This window comes from Amblyraja radiata, chromosome 1, assembly GCF_010909765.2.
Source record: "Amblyraja radiata isolate CabotCenter1 chromosome 1, sAmbRad1.1.pri, whole genome shotgun sequence".
Lineage (NCBI taxonomy): Eukaryota > Metazoa > Chordata > Chondrichthyes > Rajiformes > Rajidae > Amblyraja > Amblyraja radiata.
Window position 1 is genome coordinate 76,570,452 of NC_045956.1, and position 18,414 is coordinate 76,588,865.

Sequence of the window (18,414 nt, forward strand, 5' to 3'; positions counted from 1 at the left end):
ACATATTCTAGGTTCTTCCTCATTTTCTTCCATCTGCACTGATGTTTTAACTAAAAAATTGAATTCTTATGTATTTTTATTTTGAAGTTAATGAAAGCTGAATAAATTAAGTTCAGTATAGCTACAGTTTTGAATTGTTCGATTTTTCAACAAATCGCCGCCACCTTCCCCATTACATCCATAACTCGAGGTACATTTGTCCACCCAGTGATATGACGTTTACGCAGCTTATACATTAACAGAAAAGACAGACATTAGTCTCACCTGGTGAGGTAGCTTGGATTCTCCTGCCTGGCCTGGCTCATTGGAAAACAGACTCTGGACTGAGGCTACTGCTGATTATTCGTGCTGGTTTACAGCAATTTCAATTTCATGAAAACTTAAAATGCAAATTACTTGCATTAACATCCAGTTTTTAAACATCTGTGTCTTTTTACAATACTGGAGAGATTTTGAGGAACAAGATTATTATTCTTTTTTTTTACACCAATACACTGTTCTCAACAAAAAATTGTGTGAAACCTTATAACAGATATAAATGAGATAACTTCAAGATCAAAAGTCAAAAAATGTTTCATCTGTTTCCCACCAATTTGGACACTAAAAATGTGACATTAAAAACTGGCACATTTAGTCATGAATATTTAATTCATAAATAAACTTCATGTGGCCCCTCATACATATACATTTTGATAATGATCTAGGGAAATATCTTCATCAATACTAGGAGAAAAATACAGTAATAAAGATAATACAGTACAGTAAAGATCCCGTAACAGTCGTTGTGCTTGGTGTCCATTGTCACGACAATTATCGGGGTCGGTACGTCCGTAAGTTAAATCACAGAGGCTCCAAACCTCTAATGCTTTTCAAAAACCCTTACCCTATGGTAGTAGCGATTTTTGGGCGAGTTCATTATTTTTTCTTATTTTCCAATTTATTATATCACAAACATCGTCGTGTCAAAAACGCAAAGACCGTTTACGATATATTTTCCGACTTCTTAAAATCAATTTAAAAATATGTGGACATAAATCGGTCATCAAACCTAAGAAACTGAGCCAATCTTCAATTTGGCAGCACACTGTCTGTTGTTTACCTGTCATACGGACCAAGTCGCTAACTTCATTCCTTCGTGTCAACTTCGGGAAGCTCCACAACGACAGTTACAGAGACATTTAACTTACTAAAAAATCAGCCCAAATCAAACGATCTGACGAAACATCGGCCATCGATATAGCTCAAATCCCAAGGTAATGTACTGTTTAGATCACATTGGTGAAAATGTTTGGTTTTTGCTAATAATGTAGCGTTCGTTTTCTGGGACCAAACCTTTTAATGTCCACCGCACGTTTGTCTGTATGATGTGTAACGCGTGTTGCAGTGTCCACTCAGATGGATGCAGTATTCTACGACATGATCAGGTGAATGAAGTAGAGACGGTGTTTGCAATTTTATTGTTCCATATGGTGTGCATAAACATAGAAAGGAATAAGAAATACGTGTACTTACTGCGCCTACCAGGTCACTGGTGGACACCACGCAACAACCGTTACACATAATGTATTTGTGTCTTCTGATGCTATTTTCGGAAACTTGCCATCAATATGCTATCTTTTCTTATATTTGTTGTTGATACTATGTTAGCCACGAACCGAATAAAGTGCTTGTCAACTTTTTTGAAGGAATTTGAAATTTGACCCCATATATCACATTTTTGTGTGCAGTATTGTAAAAAGACACATTTACATTTTTCAGACACAGGACCTTCATCTTATAGGTGGCACTGAAGCTTTTGCTCTATCCCTATTTTTTTTTACTCCTGTGTTGAAGTAAATGTTCTTACCTAAAAGGTGTATCAGCTCCTTAAAGGAGCTGTTTAAGAATGGTTGACATCTCTGAGCCCATTTCCAAGGAAGCTTTGCGCAAGCTCAACACATTATGTTGCAACATATCGCTATGTATGTAGGTAACCTTAACATCTGTGATAGTAAAGTTCCTGGAGAGAATATTGAGGGATAAGGCATGGCATGTTTGGGTACAGGGATTCATTAGGAATAGTCAGTATAATTTTGCACTGGAGATCGTGTCTCACAAATTTGATTTTGGCGTTTGAAGTTGTAACCATGTGAAGATGAAGTTGATTAAGCAGGATTGTAATCTATTTCAAGGTCTGCACAGTAGGCTACTCTTAAAGGTTGAATCACTTGAGATCCAGCTAACTTGATACAGTTGGCTTCACTGTAAGAAGCAGAGGTGAAAGTTTTTTGAACTGGAGGCCTGTAGTGTACCTCAGGAATTGGTACTCGGCCCATTGCTGTTTGTCATCTATATCAATGATTTTTGATAAAAAGGCACAAGGCATGATTAGTAAGTTTGTAGATGGCACTGAAATAGTTGGGCATCATAGACTGTGAAGATAGTTTAAGAATTACAGCAAGATCTGGATCAGGTGGGCCAAGGATTGGCAAGTGAAATTTAATTCAGATAAGTGAGAGATATGACATTTCAGGAAGTCAAACCAGGGCCCCAGGGAGTATTGTAGAGCAGAGGGATCTGGGAATACGAGTACATTGTTTCCTAAAAGTGGCGTCACAGATAGGGTGGTGAAGACAGTCTTTGGCAATGTGGCCCTCATCAGTCAAGATGTAAAGAAGTTACGATATTATGTGACAATTGTAAAATATGTTGGTGCTCCCATACTGGTGGTATTATGTTCAGTTATGACCCTGCGATAGAAAAGTGTAGGATGTTGCCAGGACTCAAGAAAATACAGTAGCAAGTTACAGGTGCCATTCTTGCAAGTTTACAATCCAGTTGCTATGACAAATAGTTTAACAGCTTGGTGCATTTCCTCTAAAAACAACCTGCATAATATAAAGCATTTGCCTAACAGTTGTGAACGATCTGTAAACTATTTTCTGTATGCAAGAAGGAGCAATCTAAAACACTAGATTTGGTCAAGGACAAATTTTATTGCTGCCAGAAGCACCTCAGCAGTACAACTGCAGTTCTTCAAAGTATGCAATACCTTTTTCAGACTGTGGAGAGAGCACTGTGCCCATCAGGTCAGATGATTTAAGAGATAAGTATGAAAAATAAACAACAGTTTCCAGGATCAATTAATGCATGGTGGAGCTAAAGAAAGTGTAACTTTAAGTAACTGCCCCTATAGAATCATTATTGATCTTATGTGAATTCCTGGTAATCCAATCAATCCACTGTGATGTGAACTGTTTGCATTTTTCAATATAAAACTTATAAAGCTCAGAATTGTGTGTAAGCAAAACTGATGCACATCTATGGCAAGTTCATGGTTTCCCTAAAATGGTACAACTCAATTAAAATACAAATAAATAGGCATATTCTAAACAGTGGTACACCACTTCAGTTATCTGATTCTAGCATTAATTTATAAAATACAGAATTCACATAAAATCAATGACATCCTCCTTTAAAAAACTGACTTCAGATCCAAAAGAACAGTACATCTTCCAAATCATCAGAAATAAAACTCTCAAAAGTGCTGGTTCCATTATAAAACAAATTAGCACGGCCTTTCAGTATTAAAAGTTCTTGTGCATAACCAAAACTTCCGCACAATTCAGCTCTTTGGGAAGTTTGCAGTTTGTTAGCCACCCAAGAATATGTATTTGCTTGACAAATTTTGTTTAACATTATATCTCAGAAAAGCTCCGTAAGCTCTCCTTTCCAAAAAGGCTCAGGATGTAGAAGACAACATGCACATCAAACATATCTATAAGCACAAGGAACTACAAGTCAAAATGAGACAGTAAGCAACAATTTATGAAATTGAATGTCACACAGTTAATTGTGGACTTGCAGAGGGAACAGATGACACAACAGATTTCAAGATTTGGAAATGGATGCAATTATACTGACAACACAAGAGATAAAACAGTTTAAAATTGCTACAACTTTTTTTGTTCCAGTTTTTGGGTCTTTTAATTTTTTTAATATCATTTTTTTAATACTTTTAACGAGTGCTTGAATAAATGGTTAGACTAAAATTAGCAGCATGAAAATGTTTGGCTCACTTCATTTCAGCCTGGTAAGGTATGCCCTTCAATAAATCTGCTTCGTGTTACGGCAGTTTCAGACGTAAACTTTTATCGCTGCCCAGTTAAATGACTGTAACAGGATGAAGTGGAGGACATGGGGAGATACTACCCTCTTTAATCTGCAGATTTGTGCTACAACTAGAGGTTACAGCATCCATACCCACAACTTCTTGACTGCTCTCCTCATTATACAAACGTTTTATCCCATCATAGAAGTCATCTACATCCATTTCCTCCACTTTACGTTTTGCCGAGGCTTGCTTGCAGTTGGATGAAGCAGGCAGGCGTCGGTGCGGTGCTGCTGTACTGCCAATTCTTTTGGTGGTGTCCTTGATAATCTCTGGCTCTGTGGTAGGGGAGGAATAAAGCTTAAGCACTCCCCTACCACACGAGACCACGGTTTGCTTGCAGGGGTTGTAGATGTACACTGCGTTGGGTGGTTGAGAAGGCAGAAGTGTGGAAAGGTGTCGCGCCGCAAGCTCTCGACATCGAATTAACTGTAAGCTATCAATCTGAAAACGTACAAAAAAGTGGTGTTACTGAAAGATTCGAATATGTGAAAAAACATGCAAGTTGTACTGAACACTCATCATTAATTGAGTATTTTAAAACCGTCCCAGATAATGAAATTACAATATTGTTACATGATTAATTGCGTTCAAGCTCTCAAAATGTTCTCTTCCAATAGGTTCAAGAGATAGACTACCTGACATTTGAAGCAATGAACATTTCACACTAAAATACAAGTCCACCACCAATTTTCCAACACACCTCCTTTAATCGGGAGAAAATGTGACTATTATATACTATATGGTCAATTTGGTTCTACAAGTAGTAATTAAAAATGTACATTTATGCTGTGTGATAAGCCCGAGCTCCAGTGCAAATCACATTGGTCAAATGCGCCATTCCCTTCGGACAGAGCATCTCAGTATAATCGTAGATGGAAGGTTCAGCTAATCTGCGTCGGTGGAGGGAAGAACGTTTCCACATCTCTGACATCGGTGCCATCTTTCTACACCTATAAAGACATCGCTTTTCCCAGCTTGGGGAACAAGGATCGCACAAGTAAACACAAACTATTCCGAATGAATAGCCGAGGATTCATATTAATAAAATCTTTTATTAGTTCCTTGTATCTCTAAAAAGTCGATATCCTCTTGCGAATGCAGAGTAAGTCTGGTGTAAGTAGGTTATCAGTACTGATAAACCCTCTTGGATGGGTGATTTTTTTCTGGACTGGAAAGGGATGTTAGAATAAAAGTCACAAACATGCACTAAACCAGTTTGTGGGTAATGATGTGACTATCCATGGCACAATTTGCTGCGACGGAGCCAAACACAAGCGATGATCTGGACATGAATCAATGGGAGCAAACGGAAGAAGTAAGCCCTACATTCTCGGGTGGCACTGGGTCGCCTTTTGTCAGCCATTCCAACTCAGGATCTTGACACCATTCAGTCTCAGACCTTGTCAACCATGGCCAAGTCATTCCATGCAAGCTTCCTCACCTGCAGCCACGTCTAACCCACGATATACACACACCATTCTCCCCCTTCATCATCGCCCAGGAGAGGAAACTAGCAGTCTGTGCTTTGTCACTGCCAATGTTACTTCCCAGGGGTCAGGAACATTCACCCAAACTGCTATGTCCAGCCCACAATTTGGATATCTTAATGTTTGCATGATTATTCCACTAATCCATTCATCATAACTACTATGTTTTGAGAAGGTATTATTGATATTAAGAAATTATGCACAATCTCAAAGGTCAAAATCTGTATAAAAATTTGACCTTTCCAAGGAGAATTTCAGAGTAGTACTGGGACTTTGCTGCTCTCCTTATGCACAAGTAAATAACATGTGTCTGGAAAATGAATGCAAGTTGGCAGAGTCCAGTTCATGGCTGATGACACCGCCCTCCCCAAAGTTTTCCACGGATGCTCTTCCCCCCACAGCTTCATGAAGAGGGTCCAATGCCTGAATTAGTACTGTTGGTCCAGCAAAATGGATAATCTGGCAAGACTCTGAACTCCTGGTGCCGGAAAATCGTTGGTGGACCTGTTCTTCTTTGTTGTTCGAAGAAAATCAAAACATAAAATCCAAAGTTGTTCAATGGGTATTTGAAATGTTCTCAGCAGCCATAATATGCAATGTTAATATAAAAATGTGTTTTTTTTTCTACATTATGAGCCTGCTGCGAACAACTTATGTTCATCCTCATTTTCTACCGATGCTGACTGCAGCTACAGAGCAAAATATTGCTGCAGCTACTGAGACAAATTTATAAATCAACCAGGAATGTGCAGTTATTGATTATCAGTCTAAATAACATAAAAAACATGTTTACATTATGCACACATGCTATTTTTTTTTAAACTGGACATCCCCAAAATAAACATAGCTGGTATATCATACCTTTGCTTTTTTCATCAGATCAATAGTGAGAGCTAGCCAATCAGGAATTGATGTTTCCAGCTTGAGGCTGATGATGGCCAGTGCAAGTGTAGAGCCCTTGAATTGCAGAAGCTGGTGACAGGCCACACATTGCTGTAGCTGCCTGGTAAGGAGTGCAATATGTCGGGTTGGGTTCATCTTCAGCTGGTTGTTGAGCAACTGAGGACGGCTGGACATCAGCATAGCATGAAACTACAAAAATTCAAAAGAATCACGATTCATTTTAATTAATGAAAATGTTTTAACGAAGATGATCAAAAATAAAAACTTTAAAGATTCCCAGGTTTCAAATAAACATTTCAATCCTTACTATGCAATTGTTTTCCATCTTGCTATCTGTAATGCCCATTCTTGCATCTTTGGTTAACAGTCATGCCCAACTTCTGTTAATTACATTTTGTTTCCTCAGTGCTTTGCAAATCTTCCATTCACCTCTCCTGAAAGCACCGACTTCTTCATGTACTGGTCTTCTATCACAGTGAGTCTTGATTAAATTAGCACCTTGTGTAAGCCTAGCCAAATGCTAGCAAGCTGGTTGGTCAGAAAGCTTCATTATAGATGTCTGCAGTAAACTAAATTTATTTTCACCCGATATCCATGCAGACTTTAACCAGAAGTCACTTCACTGTCATGAAGGTATCCAATTACATATTTTCCTACATGAGGAAACAGAAGCAGGAATAGGCCATTCAGTCCCTTGTCAAAGCTTTGCCATAAAATCATGACTGTTCTTTCAACTATGTAACAGTCCTGCATTAACCTCAATTGGTCGATTCCATTAATGACCAAAAATCAACTGAGCTGCCTTGAATATCCCAGTGCAGTGTGCCTCTGCAGCACATTGGGTGGAGGGGTTCTTTAGGTTCTCCTCCGTATGAATAACGAGACACGTTACAGTCCTGAATGGGCCAACTGAAGCCATGACTCCAGCCAGGAGAAATATCCCCGCATCAACCCTGCAAGTACTGCAAGAATTGTGTATATTTCAATCAGATCATTATCATCCTTCAGAAATCTAGAGATTAAACCCGGTATCCATAATTTCTCCTCAAAGCACAAATTTCCCCATCCAAGGAATAATTCTCATGATCCTCTGATGCAGTCATTTTATTGTATGTGTACACCGACCGGTAGGGGAACCAGGTGTGTACATTATATTACAGCTGCAGTCTAAACATGGCTCTTGCACACAAATCCTCTTGCAATACATGCTGACATATTATTCACCTTCCTATTGGTTGCTGTACTTGCATGTTAAACTTCTGGTGATTCTTAGTCATAGCTATACAGCATTGAAACTAATTATTTGACCACTAAATTCAAGCACCCGCGTTAATCCCATTTTCCAGCACTTAGCCCATGGCCTTCAATGCCATGGCGATTCAAGTTGCCATCTAGACACCTCTTAAACACTCTCAGTGACTCTGCTTCCACTCTCTTCCTCAATACATGCTAATCACTCTGAGTGAAAAAGGTCCCCCTCAAATCCTTCCAAATCTCTTACCCCTTACCTTAATTCCACATCCTCTTGTTTTATTCACCTTTAAGTTTTCTTTCATCTACCCTGTCTATACCTCTCAATTTTGCATAGCTTTATCATGTTCTGTTTTAACCACATGCATCAAGGAAAACTCACCTTCCCTCTCATAACTAAAACACTCCTTCCTGGACTAAAAATAAAATGTCCTGATGACTTTTCTGTAACCTCTCCAACACTACATACGCTTCCTATAGGGTGGTGACCAGAAATGCACACAATACCCCACCTGAGGTCTGACCAATGTTTTACAAAGTTAGAGCATAACCTCCCTGTTCTTGTATTGAATGCCCTGATTAATGAAGGCTTGTACCCATTTAATCAAAAACCACCTTATCGACCTGTGCTGCTGCCACCTTCAAAGATTTTGGACTTAATGATCCTTAAATCACTCCGTGTTCTACTGTGCATGGTTATGCCTCAGACTTATTAGTACTCCCAAAGTGCATTACCTCATACTTATCTGGATTAAATTCCATCTATTTCTCAACACATCTCATTAACACATCATTATCACACTGTAGCTCAAGACTACCCTGCATACTTCACCAATCTTCAAGACATCTGCAAATTTACTGATCACACCTCCTATATCCACATCCAAATCATTTACATACACAAATATATCATAAATAGCACTGGTCACGTGGAACCCCACCAGTGACAGGCATCCAATCACAAAAACAACCTTCTACTATCTTCGTCTCCTATTGCCCAGCCAAGTTTGGACCTAATTTACCAATGTGCCCCCGATCCCATGGGGCCCGACTCTTTTGAACTAGTCTCACATAAGAGGACAGGTCTCAAAATCCTTATTGCCAAGTAAACCATGTCTACTCCATTATCCTTATCAATACACTTTGTTATCTCCTCAGAAAGCTAAATCACGTTAGTCAAACCAAGATCTGCCCATGACAAAACCATGCTGGGTATCTCCAATTAGTCCTTGCCTTTTCAAGTGATCTCTAATCCTGTCTCTCAGATTTTTTCCAATACTTAAATTAGGTTCAAGGCTGTTATTGCCAGATTTTCCCCGCAGCCTTTTTTGAGCAAGAACATACTGGTGTCTGTGAATACCAATATTTTTTAATCTTTCACCTATTAATAAACTTTTTTTTCCTGACAACGTATTTCTTCAAACCACCTTTCCTTGCTGCACTATATCCCATCTGTCGTGTCCTTGGCCATGCACTTAGGCTATTCACATTCTCCTCATACCCAAACTACATTTAGTCCGCCTTATCCAAATTATTATAGTCTGATTAGCTGGGGCCTCAGCACTTTATCCTGCAGCACCCTGCCGATCAAAGCATCCCAACCAAAAATAACCCACTCATTTGTACTGTCTATTAATCAATACTTAATCAATAAGTGTCAGGATACTATCCCCATTCTCATGTGTTCTAAATTTGTACTGTTGAGATAGTGTGGCATATTATTGGGGACCAGTGCTCTTTTGTGGACAAAAAGGTGCTGGTATGATAAATGGGGTCAAGGAAAGAGCGACCTATTTCCACCAACCTTTCCACCACCCCGCACAAGAAGTGACAAGACAGACACCATTGTATGTAGATGCTGAGATGCCGATGCTCTGGCTGCACAACTTCTAATCTTGTGTGTGGACTCGATAAGAAGACGACCTTTGATAAACGTGTATCATGTGGCCAGAACACAAAACAATGATGTTTAACTTCTTAAGAGGTGCCGGGACGCTATCTGAAAATCCAAAGTATACTAGCCACTACTGGTTTCCCCTAATCCTGCTAATTACCACCTCAAAAACAAAACCAACAGATTTCTGAAATCCGATTTCCCTTCCACAAAGCCATGTTTACTCTGTCCAATCCAATCATTTTTGTGTCCAGTTACCATTTCTTTAATAATAGACTCTGTTATTTTCCTGCTATTGATTCTTGCATTCTCTCTCCCTCCCATATAATAGTAGAGTTTATATTTGCTATCGTCCAATCTGTGGGGACCATTTTAAGATCTGTGGCGTTTTGGTTGATGACAACAAAATTAACCACTCTCCAAATTCACCCCTTTCAAGCCCTAATATGCAATCACAAGGCCCTGGGCTTTCAGTCTCATTCATTACTTCAATACACTCATTTCTTTCAGGCTCTCATTCATTCACCCAATAGTTCTGTTATTTCTGGGAGTCAGCTCAAGTTCCATTATCTTTACTCCTGGATAGTGAGGTTTCTAATGATTCCCAAGATTGACTAACAAAACAAACTTCCTAAATTAAATTTATTTTTCCTATTTGATCTCCACATCTTTCGATTCCTCTAGGGTGCCACCCCTTATCGGAGCAATGAATTCAATGCCATAGCATCCTAAAAAACGTTCCACATGGCATGACTAAATTTCTGCTCTTACATTCTAAATTCCAGGCGACCATATTCTGCAATTTTGCTTCCTAGATCTAGATTCTTTGTAGACTCTAGTCATTCATTATAGCAATTCCTTTCAAAAGATCACTGCTCATTCACCTGAAATCAACCTCACCCAAATTAGCATAATGCCAGCCAGATTTCCTTACCCCTTGCATTAACTGGTAACTTATGATTTGTCTATAAAATTGGTTGCAGTACTACCTTTGTTTATTTTTTCTGTTTCATGAACCAGAAAACCATGATCCCTCTGCACTACAACACTGTGCTCAATTTGACTATTATTCTCAGTTCTAATCACCTCATTTTCTAAAGGACTTGATCATACTTGGGATTTAAAAGAGTGGCTCCTGGGACGAGGGACTATAATTACAAGGATAGATTGAAGAAGCTTTGACTCTTTTTGGAAAAGACTGAGGGGACCATAGAGAAATATATAAAATAATACAGGGGTCTGGATAGAGGTCACTGGTATAAATGCAAATTAATATAAATGGCAGCTGTTGGTGAAGGGATTGAGGACTAGACGCCATGGAAATAATGAAGGAGAACTAAATTGCTAATGGCATGAAGAAAATATTTTAATGCAAAATGTGGTTAGAATCAGGAATGCGCGGTTCTATACGAAGGTTCTATTGTGGCCTTCAAGGAAATTGTATAAATACATGGCAAGGAAAAATGTGCGAGGTTAAATGGCTAGTGGGGGGTGGGGGGAATTGTAAATTGATCTGTTAGCACAGTCAAAATAGGTTGAATGACCACCTACGCTACACTTGTTCTGTGATTCTATTTATCAGTTCTTCATCATTAAAAGTATTTCATTTTTCTGTCTTCCTACTAAAACAGATGACTTTCAATTTTTGCATCTGGTTCTTGTGTCCATTCACAAATCTACCTATTGCTCATTTGCCCACCTACCCTTCTACCATCAAACATGTAGGTCTTCCATTTATTATTTAATACAGATTGTGAATGTCCAATGATGCAGTGCAGTCTGGGTAACCCAATATGACAGACTGCCAATCAGAACACTGTCATTTATCCTTGTTTCTTGTCCTTTAACCGATCATCTATCTATTCTAATACCCCAGCCTCAACCCCACGAGTCACATTGTATGCAACAACCTTTCTTGTGGTACATATATACTGCCTTTTAAAAATATACTTAAACTACTTTCAACAATTTAGCCCCATTTCCTAAAATAAATCAGAAAATGCAGGAAATACTCAGCAAGTCAGGCCGCTTCTATGGTAAGATAAACAGTTGATGCTTCGTCATGTATTTCCAGCATTTTAAAAAATATTTTAGATTTCCAGCACCTGCATTTTTTATTTTTTATCTCATCTTTCCTGTTAAGCACTGCCGCAAAACACTCAAGTTTTTATCAAATACGATTTTCACTTCATAAAAATTACATTTATGTCAAAGCCATACACCACGGAAATAGGCTCTTCGGCCTAACCCATCCATGCCGACGGCAATGCCCCATCTAAGGCAAGCTAGTCCCATTGCATGCATTTGTCCCATATTCATCGAAACCATAATCCATGTACTTGTCTTAGTGTCTTTTCAATGCTGTTATAGTACCTGCCTCAACTACCTCGTCTGACAGCTTGTTACATATACCCATGATTCTCCAAGTTGCCCCTTAGGTTCCTATTAAATCTAGTCCCTTTCACCTGAAACCTGTCCTCTGTTTCTTAATTTCACCTACTATACCTAATCAGATAATTTTGTAGGACCCTAACCATCTCCAGCCCAAGATATCACAGCTGCAGCTTCTCAGGGAAGTGCCATCTTCAGCTACTCCATTAATGTCCTTCCCCTCAAACAAGTGCAAAATGGGGATTTTTTGTTGTGGATGACATTGTTCCTTCCCTGCTCAGTGGAACTTGGAACTTCCTTTAGCATTACATTCAGACCAGCTGCAGCAGTGATTTACCACTACTTTCTCGAGAGCAATTAGTGAGGTCCAATAAATGTTGCCTTCCCAGTGATATCCACATCAGCTAAAAATTAAAATGGTGACCTTATGAATAAACCTAGCACTAATCAACCACAAAATATTTTAAGAAAACTCACAATGCTTTAGCTATGTGAGTTTTGAGTATATATTCTAATGCTGTTTGCTAAAACCACAGGAAATTCTAAGAAAAATATATTTACAATGTGAAGGAAATCCAAAGGTGTTGCTGTATGCAGATCCCAGTTCAGTTTATCCAGTATAATCCTTTCCATTCGCAAAATATCTGCAGACGAACAACCACAGTTGCTATTCTTTACCATATCCTTCAAAGATGGAATGATCTGTAAAGGAGAAATACATGAATATACCCCTAATAAAAGTTAAAATATTTGCATCAACCCACTCCTCAGATGCATCTGTAATCCACTTTCCTATTCTATTCGAGCATTTAACATGTTCTTATACATCTGAGCCACTTCAGAAATGTAAATTCCACGTGTCTATCGAAAAGCCCAAATATAATTTAATGAACCATCTTACATTTAATACCTCCAACATCATCTCTCTGAGCACCGGCTCCCCTTAGGGCTGCGTCCCGAGTCCACTGCTGTTTACCCTGATGACCCACGACTGTTGTGCCAGGTTTAGTACAAACCACATCATGAAGTACGCAGATGACACAACAGTGGTGGGCCTTATCCAGGACGACAATGAACTGGCTTACAGGGAGGAGATGAAACAACTGGTGGACTGGTGCAACACGAACAATCTGATCCTGAATGTTGACAAAACAAAGGAGGTCATCGTTGACTTCAGGAAAAACCGGCACAGTCACACACCACTACACATTAATGACATTGATGTGGAGTTGGTCAGAAGCACTAAGTTCCTGGGGGTGTAGATCACTAACAGTCTGACCTGGTCACAGAACATCGTATCACTAGTTAAGAGAGCGCAGCAGCGGTTGCACTTTCTGCGCCGGATGAGAAGAGCTCACCTCCCCCATCCCGTCCTCACCACTTTCTACAGGGGCACCATAGAGAGCATTTTGACCAGCTGCATCTCTGTCTGGTTTGGGGACTGTAAAGCCTCCGACTGGAAGTCCGTGCAGAGAGTGGTGAGGAAAATCATCGGGACTTCTCTTTTGTCAATCGGGGACATTGTGTGCAAACGTTGCTTGTCTAAGGCCAACAGTATTATAAAGGACCCCACACATCTCCATCATGGACTGTTCACTCTGCTGCCCTTGGGCAAAATATATCGTAGTACAAGGAGTAGAACGGCCAGGTTTTGCAACAGCTTCTTCCCCCAAGCCATCAGACTCTTGAATGCCATGTAATGTGCCGCCATTATTATCTATTTTATCTTTTTATCCATTTTATCCTTTTGCTATTTTATGTTGAACGGGGAGCCAGATGCAACGAAATTTCGTACAGATTTGCATTTATTGATGTACTTCTGAATGACAATAAAGTTTTGATTGATTGATTGATTGATTAAATAGGTTATAGTCACCGGAACAGAAATCAAAAATAAAACCACAAATATGTAATAAACTGGTTTTCATGTTACAGATTACTTACGTGACCCATCCCCATCAGATACATGGTAACTACCAGAGTAATCCCATCGGTCCCATTTGCTTTCTCCTCCATTCCCTATAGTTTTGCAATACATTTTCTCTTACATGGCCATCAACTCCCTTTTCGATTGTCTTGCAACTTACCTATACTGTGACAATTTACCTTCACCAATTTATCTACAAGCACATCTTTGGAAGACGCAAAAATCCACAAGTCCATGGGGAGATTACACAAACTCTATGCTGACAGCACCCAAATTCAGGATCAAATCTGGTTCCTAGAGCTAAGGCAACTACAGTGCACCTCAGATGGTTATTAATTAATGGTTCAATTATTTGTTTAAACGGTGTCAGGCTTTGATGGGAAGATTCCTTTTCAAAAGTTCTCAAAAGCAAACATCATTTTTTCTACTCTTATAAAAAGTTATTTACCTACCTCGTCTTCTTCATTAGTTTTAGCTGCCAAGAAGAAACAACTGATGGCTATGCACCGCAGATATTTTGGACGGGCCTAAAAATAAGATAGTGTAAAGTTAATTATTCATAGTAGTAAATTAAGAAACATATTTAAGTAGTTTAATTCCAAGCAAACTACCATAGTGTGCCATATGGTACACAAAAATGCTGGAGAAACTCAGCGGGTACAGCAGCATCTATGGAGCGAAGGAAATAGGTGTATTTTTTGACATGTATTTCAGAAATAGACCTTTGGGCTTAGTGAGTCTGCACTGATTGTCATCCACGGACTCATTTGCACTAAACTAAGCATACATTAATCCCATGTTTTTCATTCTCCATGTTCAAGCCAGGAGAAACAATTTTCAACTGATCATTATGGGAGAAATAAACATATGGGACACTATGTTTTCAAAAAGGAACTGCAGATGCTGGAAAATCGAAGGTACACAAAAATGCAGGAGAAACTCAGCGGGTGCAGCAGCAGCATCTATGGAGCGAAGGAAATAGGTGACGTTTCGGGCCGAAACCCTTCTTCGGACTGAAGAAGGGTTTCGGCCCGAAACTTCACCTATTTCCTTCGCTCCATAGATGCTGCTGCTGCACCCGCTGAGTTTCTCCTGCATTTTTGTGTACCTTCGATTTTCCAGCATCTGCAGTTCCTTTTTGAAAACAGGAACTGCAGATGCTGGAAAATCGAAGGTACACAAAAATGCAGGAGAAACTCAGCGGGTGCAGCAGCAGCATCTATGGAGCGAAGGAAATAGGTGACGTTTCGGGCCGAAACCCTTCTTCGGACTGAAGAAGGGTTTCGGCCCGAAACTTCACCTATTTCCTTCGCTCCATAGATGCTGCTGCTGCACCCGCTGAGTTTCTCCTGCATTTTTGTGTACCTTCGATTTTCCAGCATCTGCAGTTCCTTTTTGAAAACATAGTGTCCCATATGTTTATTTCTCCCATAATGATCAGTTGAAAATTGTTTCTCCTGGCTTGAACATGGAGAATGAAAAACATGGGATTAATGTATGCTTAGTTTAGTGCAAATGAGTCCGTGGATGACAATCAGTGCAGACTCACTAAGCCCAAAGGTCTATTTCTGAAATACATGTCAAAAAATACAAACTACTGCAGTTAGTGACCAAGAATTTGGATACTTACTACAGTGCAAATTGGGAGAAATAATATGTCTGTCACATCAAATAATTTAAAACTCCTTTACAGTTGGAAACTGGAAGATGCTTGCGTACTTTGTTTTTAATACGGGTTGTGGCACATCAGCCTTCACACAGATTCCACCTCCAAGATCTTGATTCAATATCAAGAAGGTCCAGAATAATTGGAGACCAGATTTTGCTGAACAGATGTAACACACATGCAAGGATACATACATGAACACCTACTCACACTCAAGCTATTTTTATAAATTAAAACTATTCAAAGAAATGCAACTGTAGTCCAACATTAACTGTGCTTTTCAATTCTTTCCCTTTCAAAAAAACCTAGTGCTTGGTTTGTACTTTCCCCGAAGTGTCCTTAATAATGAGCATCATTTTTATTAATGCACACACCTTTTGCTTTTCGTGCACCGAAATCCCAGTTCTCTTTTATCCATTTACACAATTATCTAAGCAGAAAACATTTTCATTTTTCCAACTATGAAACTCAGTAACTCTCCCTTTGAAGTTATCTGAAATTAGGTATGATTTGAGTGGAGGAGGCCAATTATGTAAATTGTTAACTTCAGCATAATCCTCATAGAACATACCACTCACATTGTGCCAATCTGAGGTGCTATCTCTTAAACTTACTTTTTACTGGTCAGTTTTTCAGTTTCCAGATTATATGTCGGTCATCCATTTATTTGTCTATTTATATATATATATATATATATACTGTTATGCCCTAAATATGGTGTAGAACTCCACCATTCATTGCCCTCCAGTCACTGAAATTCCAGGCAAAAATTACCTTCTGCATTCTGCAACTTTCAATTCAACTTGGCAGCTTTCCTTGATTTTTATTTTCTTAATCAATCACCAATGTATATTTTTGTGAAACACATTACGAACATCCAAAAGACATCTAACACCCTACCTTTAACATCACTCCTATTCACATTCAAAAAAATCTATTACATTTGTCAGGCATAACCTTCCCTCAACAAATCTTTCTTGACTATTCACGTATCTTCACCCTCTTCAGCCAGACTTTTACACATTTTCTCATTCCAGTCTCAGATTGTTATTTTGATCGTAAATAACAGCCACTCTTTATCTCCCTATAGGGGATCTGCCTTTTCCTTTCAAGAGTACCGAATCACTCTGAATCTTCTCAGTTTAGTAACAATCAGCCTTGCACCAATTTAGAACTTTTACTGCTGTCCATTTTTGTCCTTTCACCAAACTGCACTCAATCAAAACTCTGCTGCCCAATACGCTATCCCACTGCCACCATTTCCACTTGCCCAGGTTAATGCTCAAAGCCATGGTGAGAGATCTTAGAGTCTTACAGACATACATCAGGTAAATGGGCCCTTCGGATCACCAAGTCCATGCTAACCATCAAGCACCTATTTTACACCAATCCAATTTTATTCTTCGCACATTCCCATCAACTCCCTTGAGATTTTACCACTCACATAAAATATCAGGGCAATTTAGAACAACCACCTAACCAACCCATGAGTCTTTGAATGTGGGTGGAAATCTAAGATGACCCAGAGAGAGATGTGAAATCCCCACACAGACAGCATCGAAGAGCAGTGGCAAACCTGTGAGGGAGAAGCATTATTTACTGTGCCCCCATGTTTAGTACCATGTCATCTCTGTTGGTTTTGTTACATACCAAACCTGAATATTTTGCTTCTTCTACATTCCTTACTGTGGTGCAGCCCTAACTAAAATCAAGTTGGTTTAAATCTACAACTATTCTCCATGGGATTGTTAAACCCAAGTAAATTGCCAATATATTTGGCTATGGTAAATTGTCCCTAGAATACAGGCAAATGGAATTTCTAGAAAATGTTGATGCAAATGTGGAGTAAATAGGTTCTAGGGGAAACTAAAGGAGTGGGATCGTTATGTGAGCTAACATAAACTCAATGGCTGAAATGTTCACTTATGTTGTGAGGAAAATATGGAAGAAAACATGGATTAACTTGTTGCTATGGCCACTAGGATGATATAACTACAAAAACTACATTTCAGATAGATGAACCTATTCCAAATCTGAAATTGGATAGGGTCTGGATAGAGTTTTAAGATTATATTTCAACTGAGTTCTGAGTTCAGTGCAGCCTTTGGCATTACTTAATTTCAGCCTCAGTGCCTAAAATGTCATAATTGTCACCAGTAAACAAGGTCACAGATTGAATCCTTTTATGTTAAAAGTGAATGGTTATCAAAAATAAACCTAAAATACCACAAAATTACTTTAATATTCTTTGTGACACAATATTCACAGATTCCAAGTCACTACTTGCAAGACTGTCAAATAAACTTGATCAAAAGGGTATAAAAATTTAAGCTGTTTCAAAACTACAAAATTTCAAATCAAACAACAAATTTCAAATCAAACAAAAAAAAACAATTAAAATGAACAATATTACATACAAAAAAGGTCAAAAGCATCCAAATGAGAGCTTGGAAAACCTCTTTCACCCGTGAACAGGGTTGGTGCAATTTCAGGGTCACTGTTTTTCTTAATCTATTTTTTTGCCACAACAGACAGAAGGAATGACATGTTTATTGCACATTATTTTATGGCTTCCAATCCAATGGAAGAATGAACTGGAAAATATTAGCCATATCCATTATGGATGACAACTGGAAAACAATGAAAGGGGCCCTGTCAAAAAAGCTGTCTTCTTTCAGAAACAAAATCCACTTATATGTAAATTTGATTAAGACTATCAATAATAAAAAGGTGCAACTGATC

The 18,414-nt window shown here is 38.8% G+C and overlaps 1 protein-coding gene across 1 annotated transcript in view; it reads right to left on the bottom strand.

The window, feature by feature from the left end:
• Positions 1-2,955: 2,955 nt before the first annotated feature.
• Positions 2,956-18,414, bottom strand: part of ccni (cyclin I) — a 34,092-nt gene continuing 18,633 nt past the window's right edge. Inside the window, exons 4-7 of the mRNA XM_033024903.1 lie at positions 14,459-14,533; positions 12,641-12,781; positions 6,502-6,732; positions 2,956-4,594 (exon numbers count right to left, since the gene is read on the bottom strand). Of these exons, the coding sequence (XP_032880794.1) occupies positions 4,145-4,594; positions 6,502-6,732; positions 12,641-12,781; positions 14,459-14,533 (897 nt within the window). The 3' untranslated portion in view covers positions 2,956-4,144. The remainder of the gene's footprint in view (positions 4,595-6,501; positions 6,733-12,640; positions 12,782-14,458; positions 14,534-18,414) is intronic.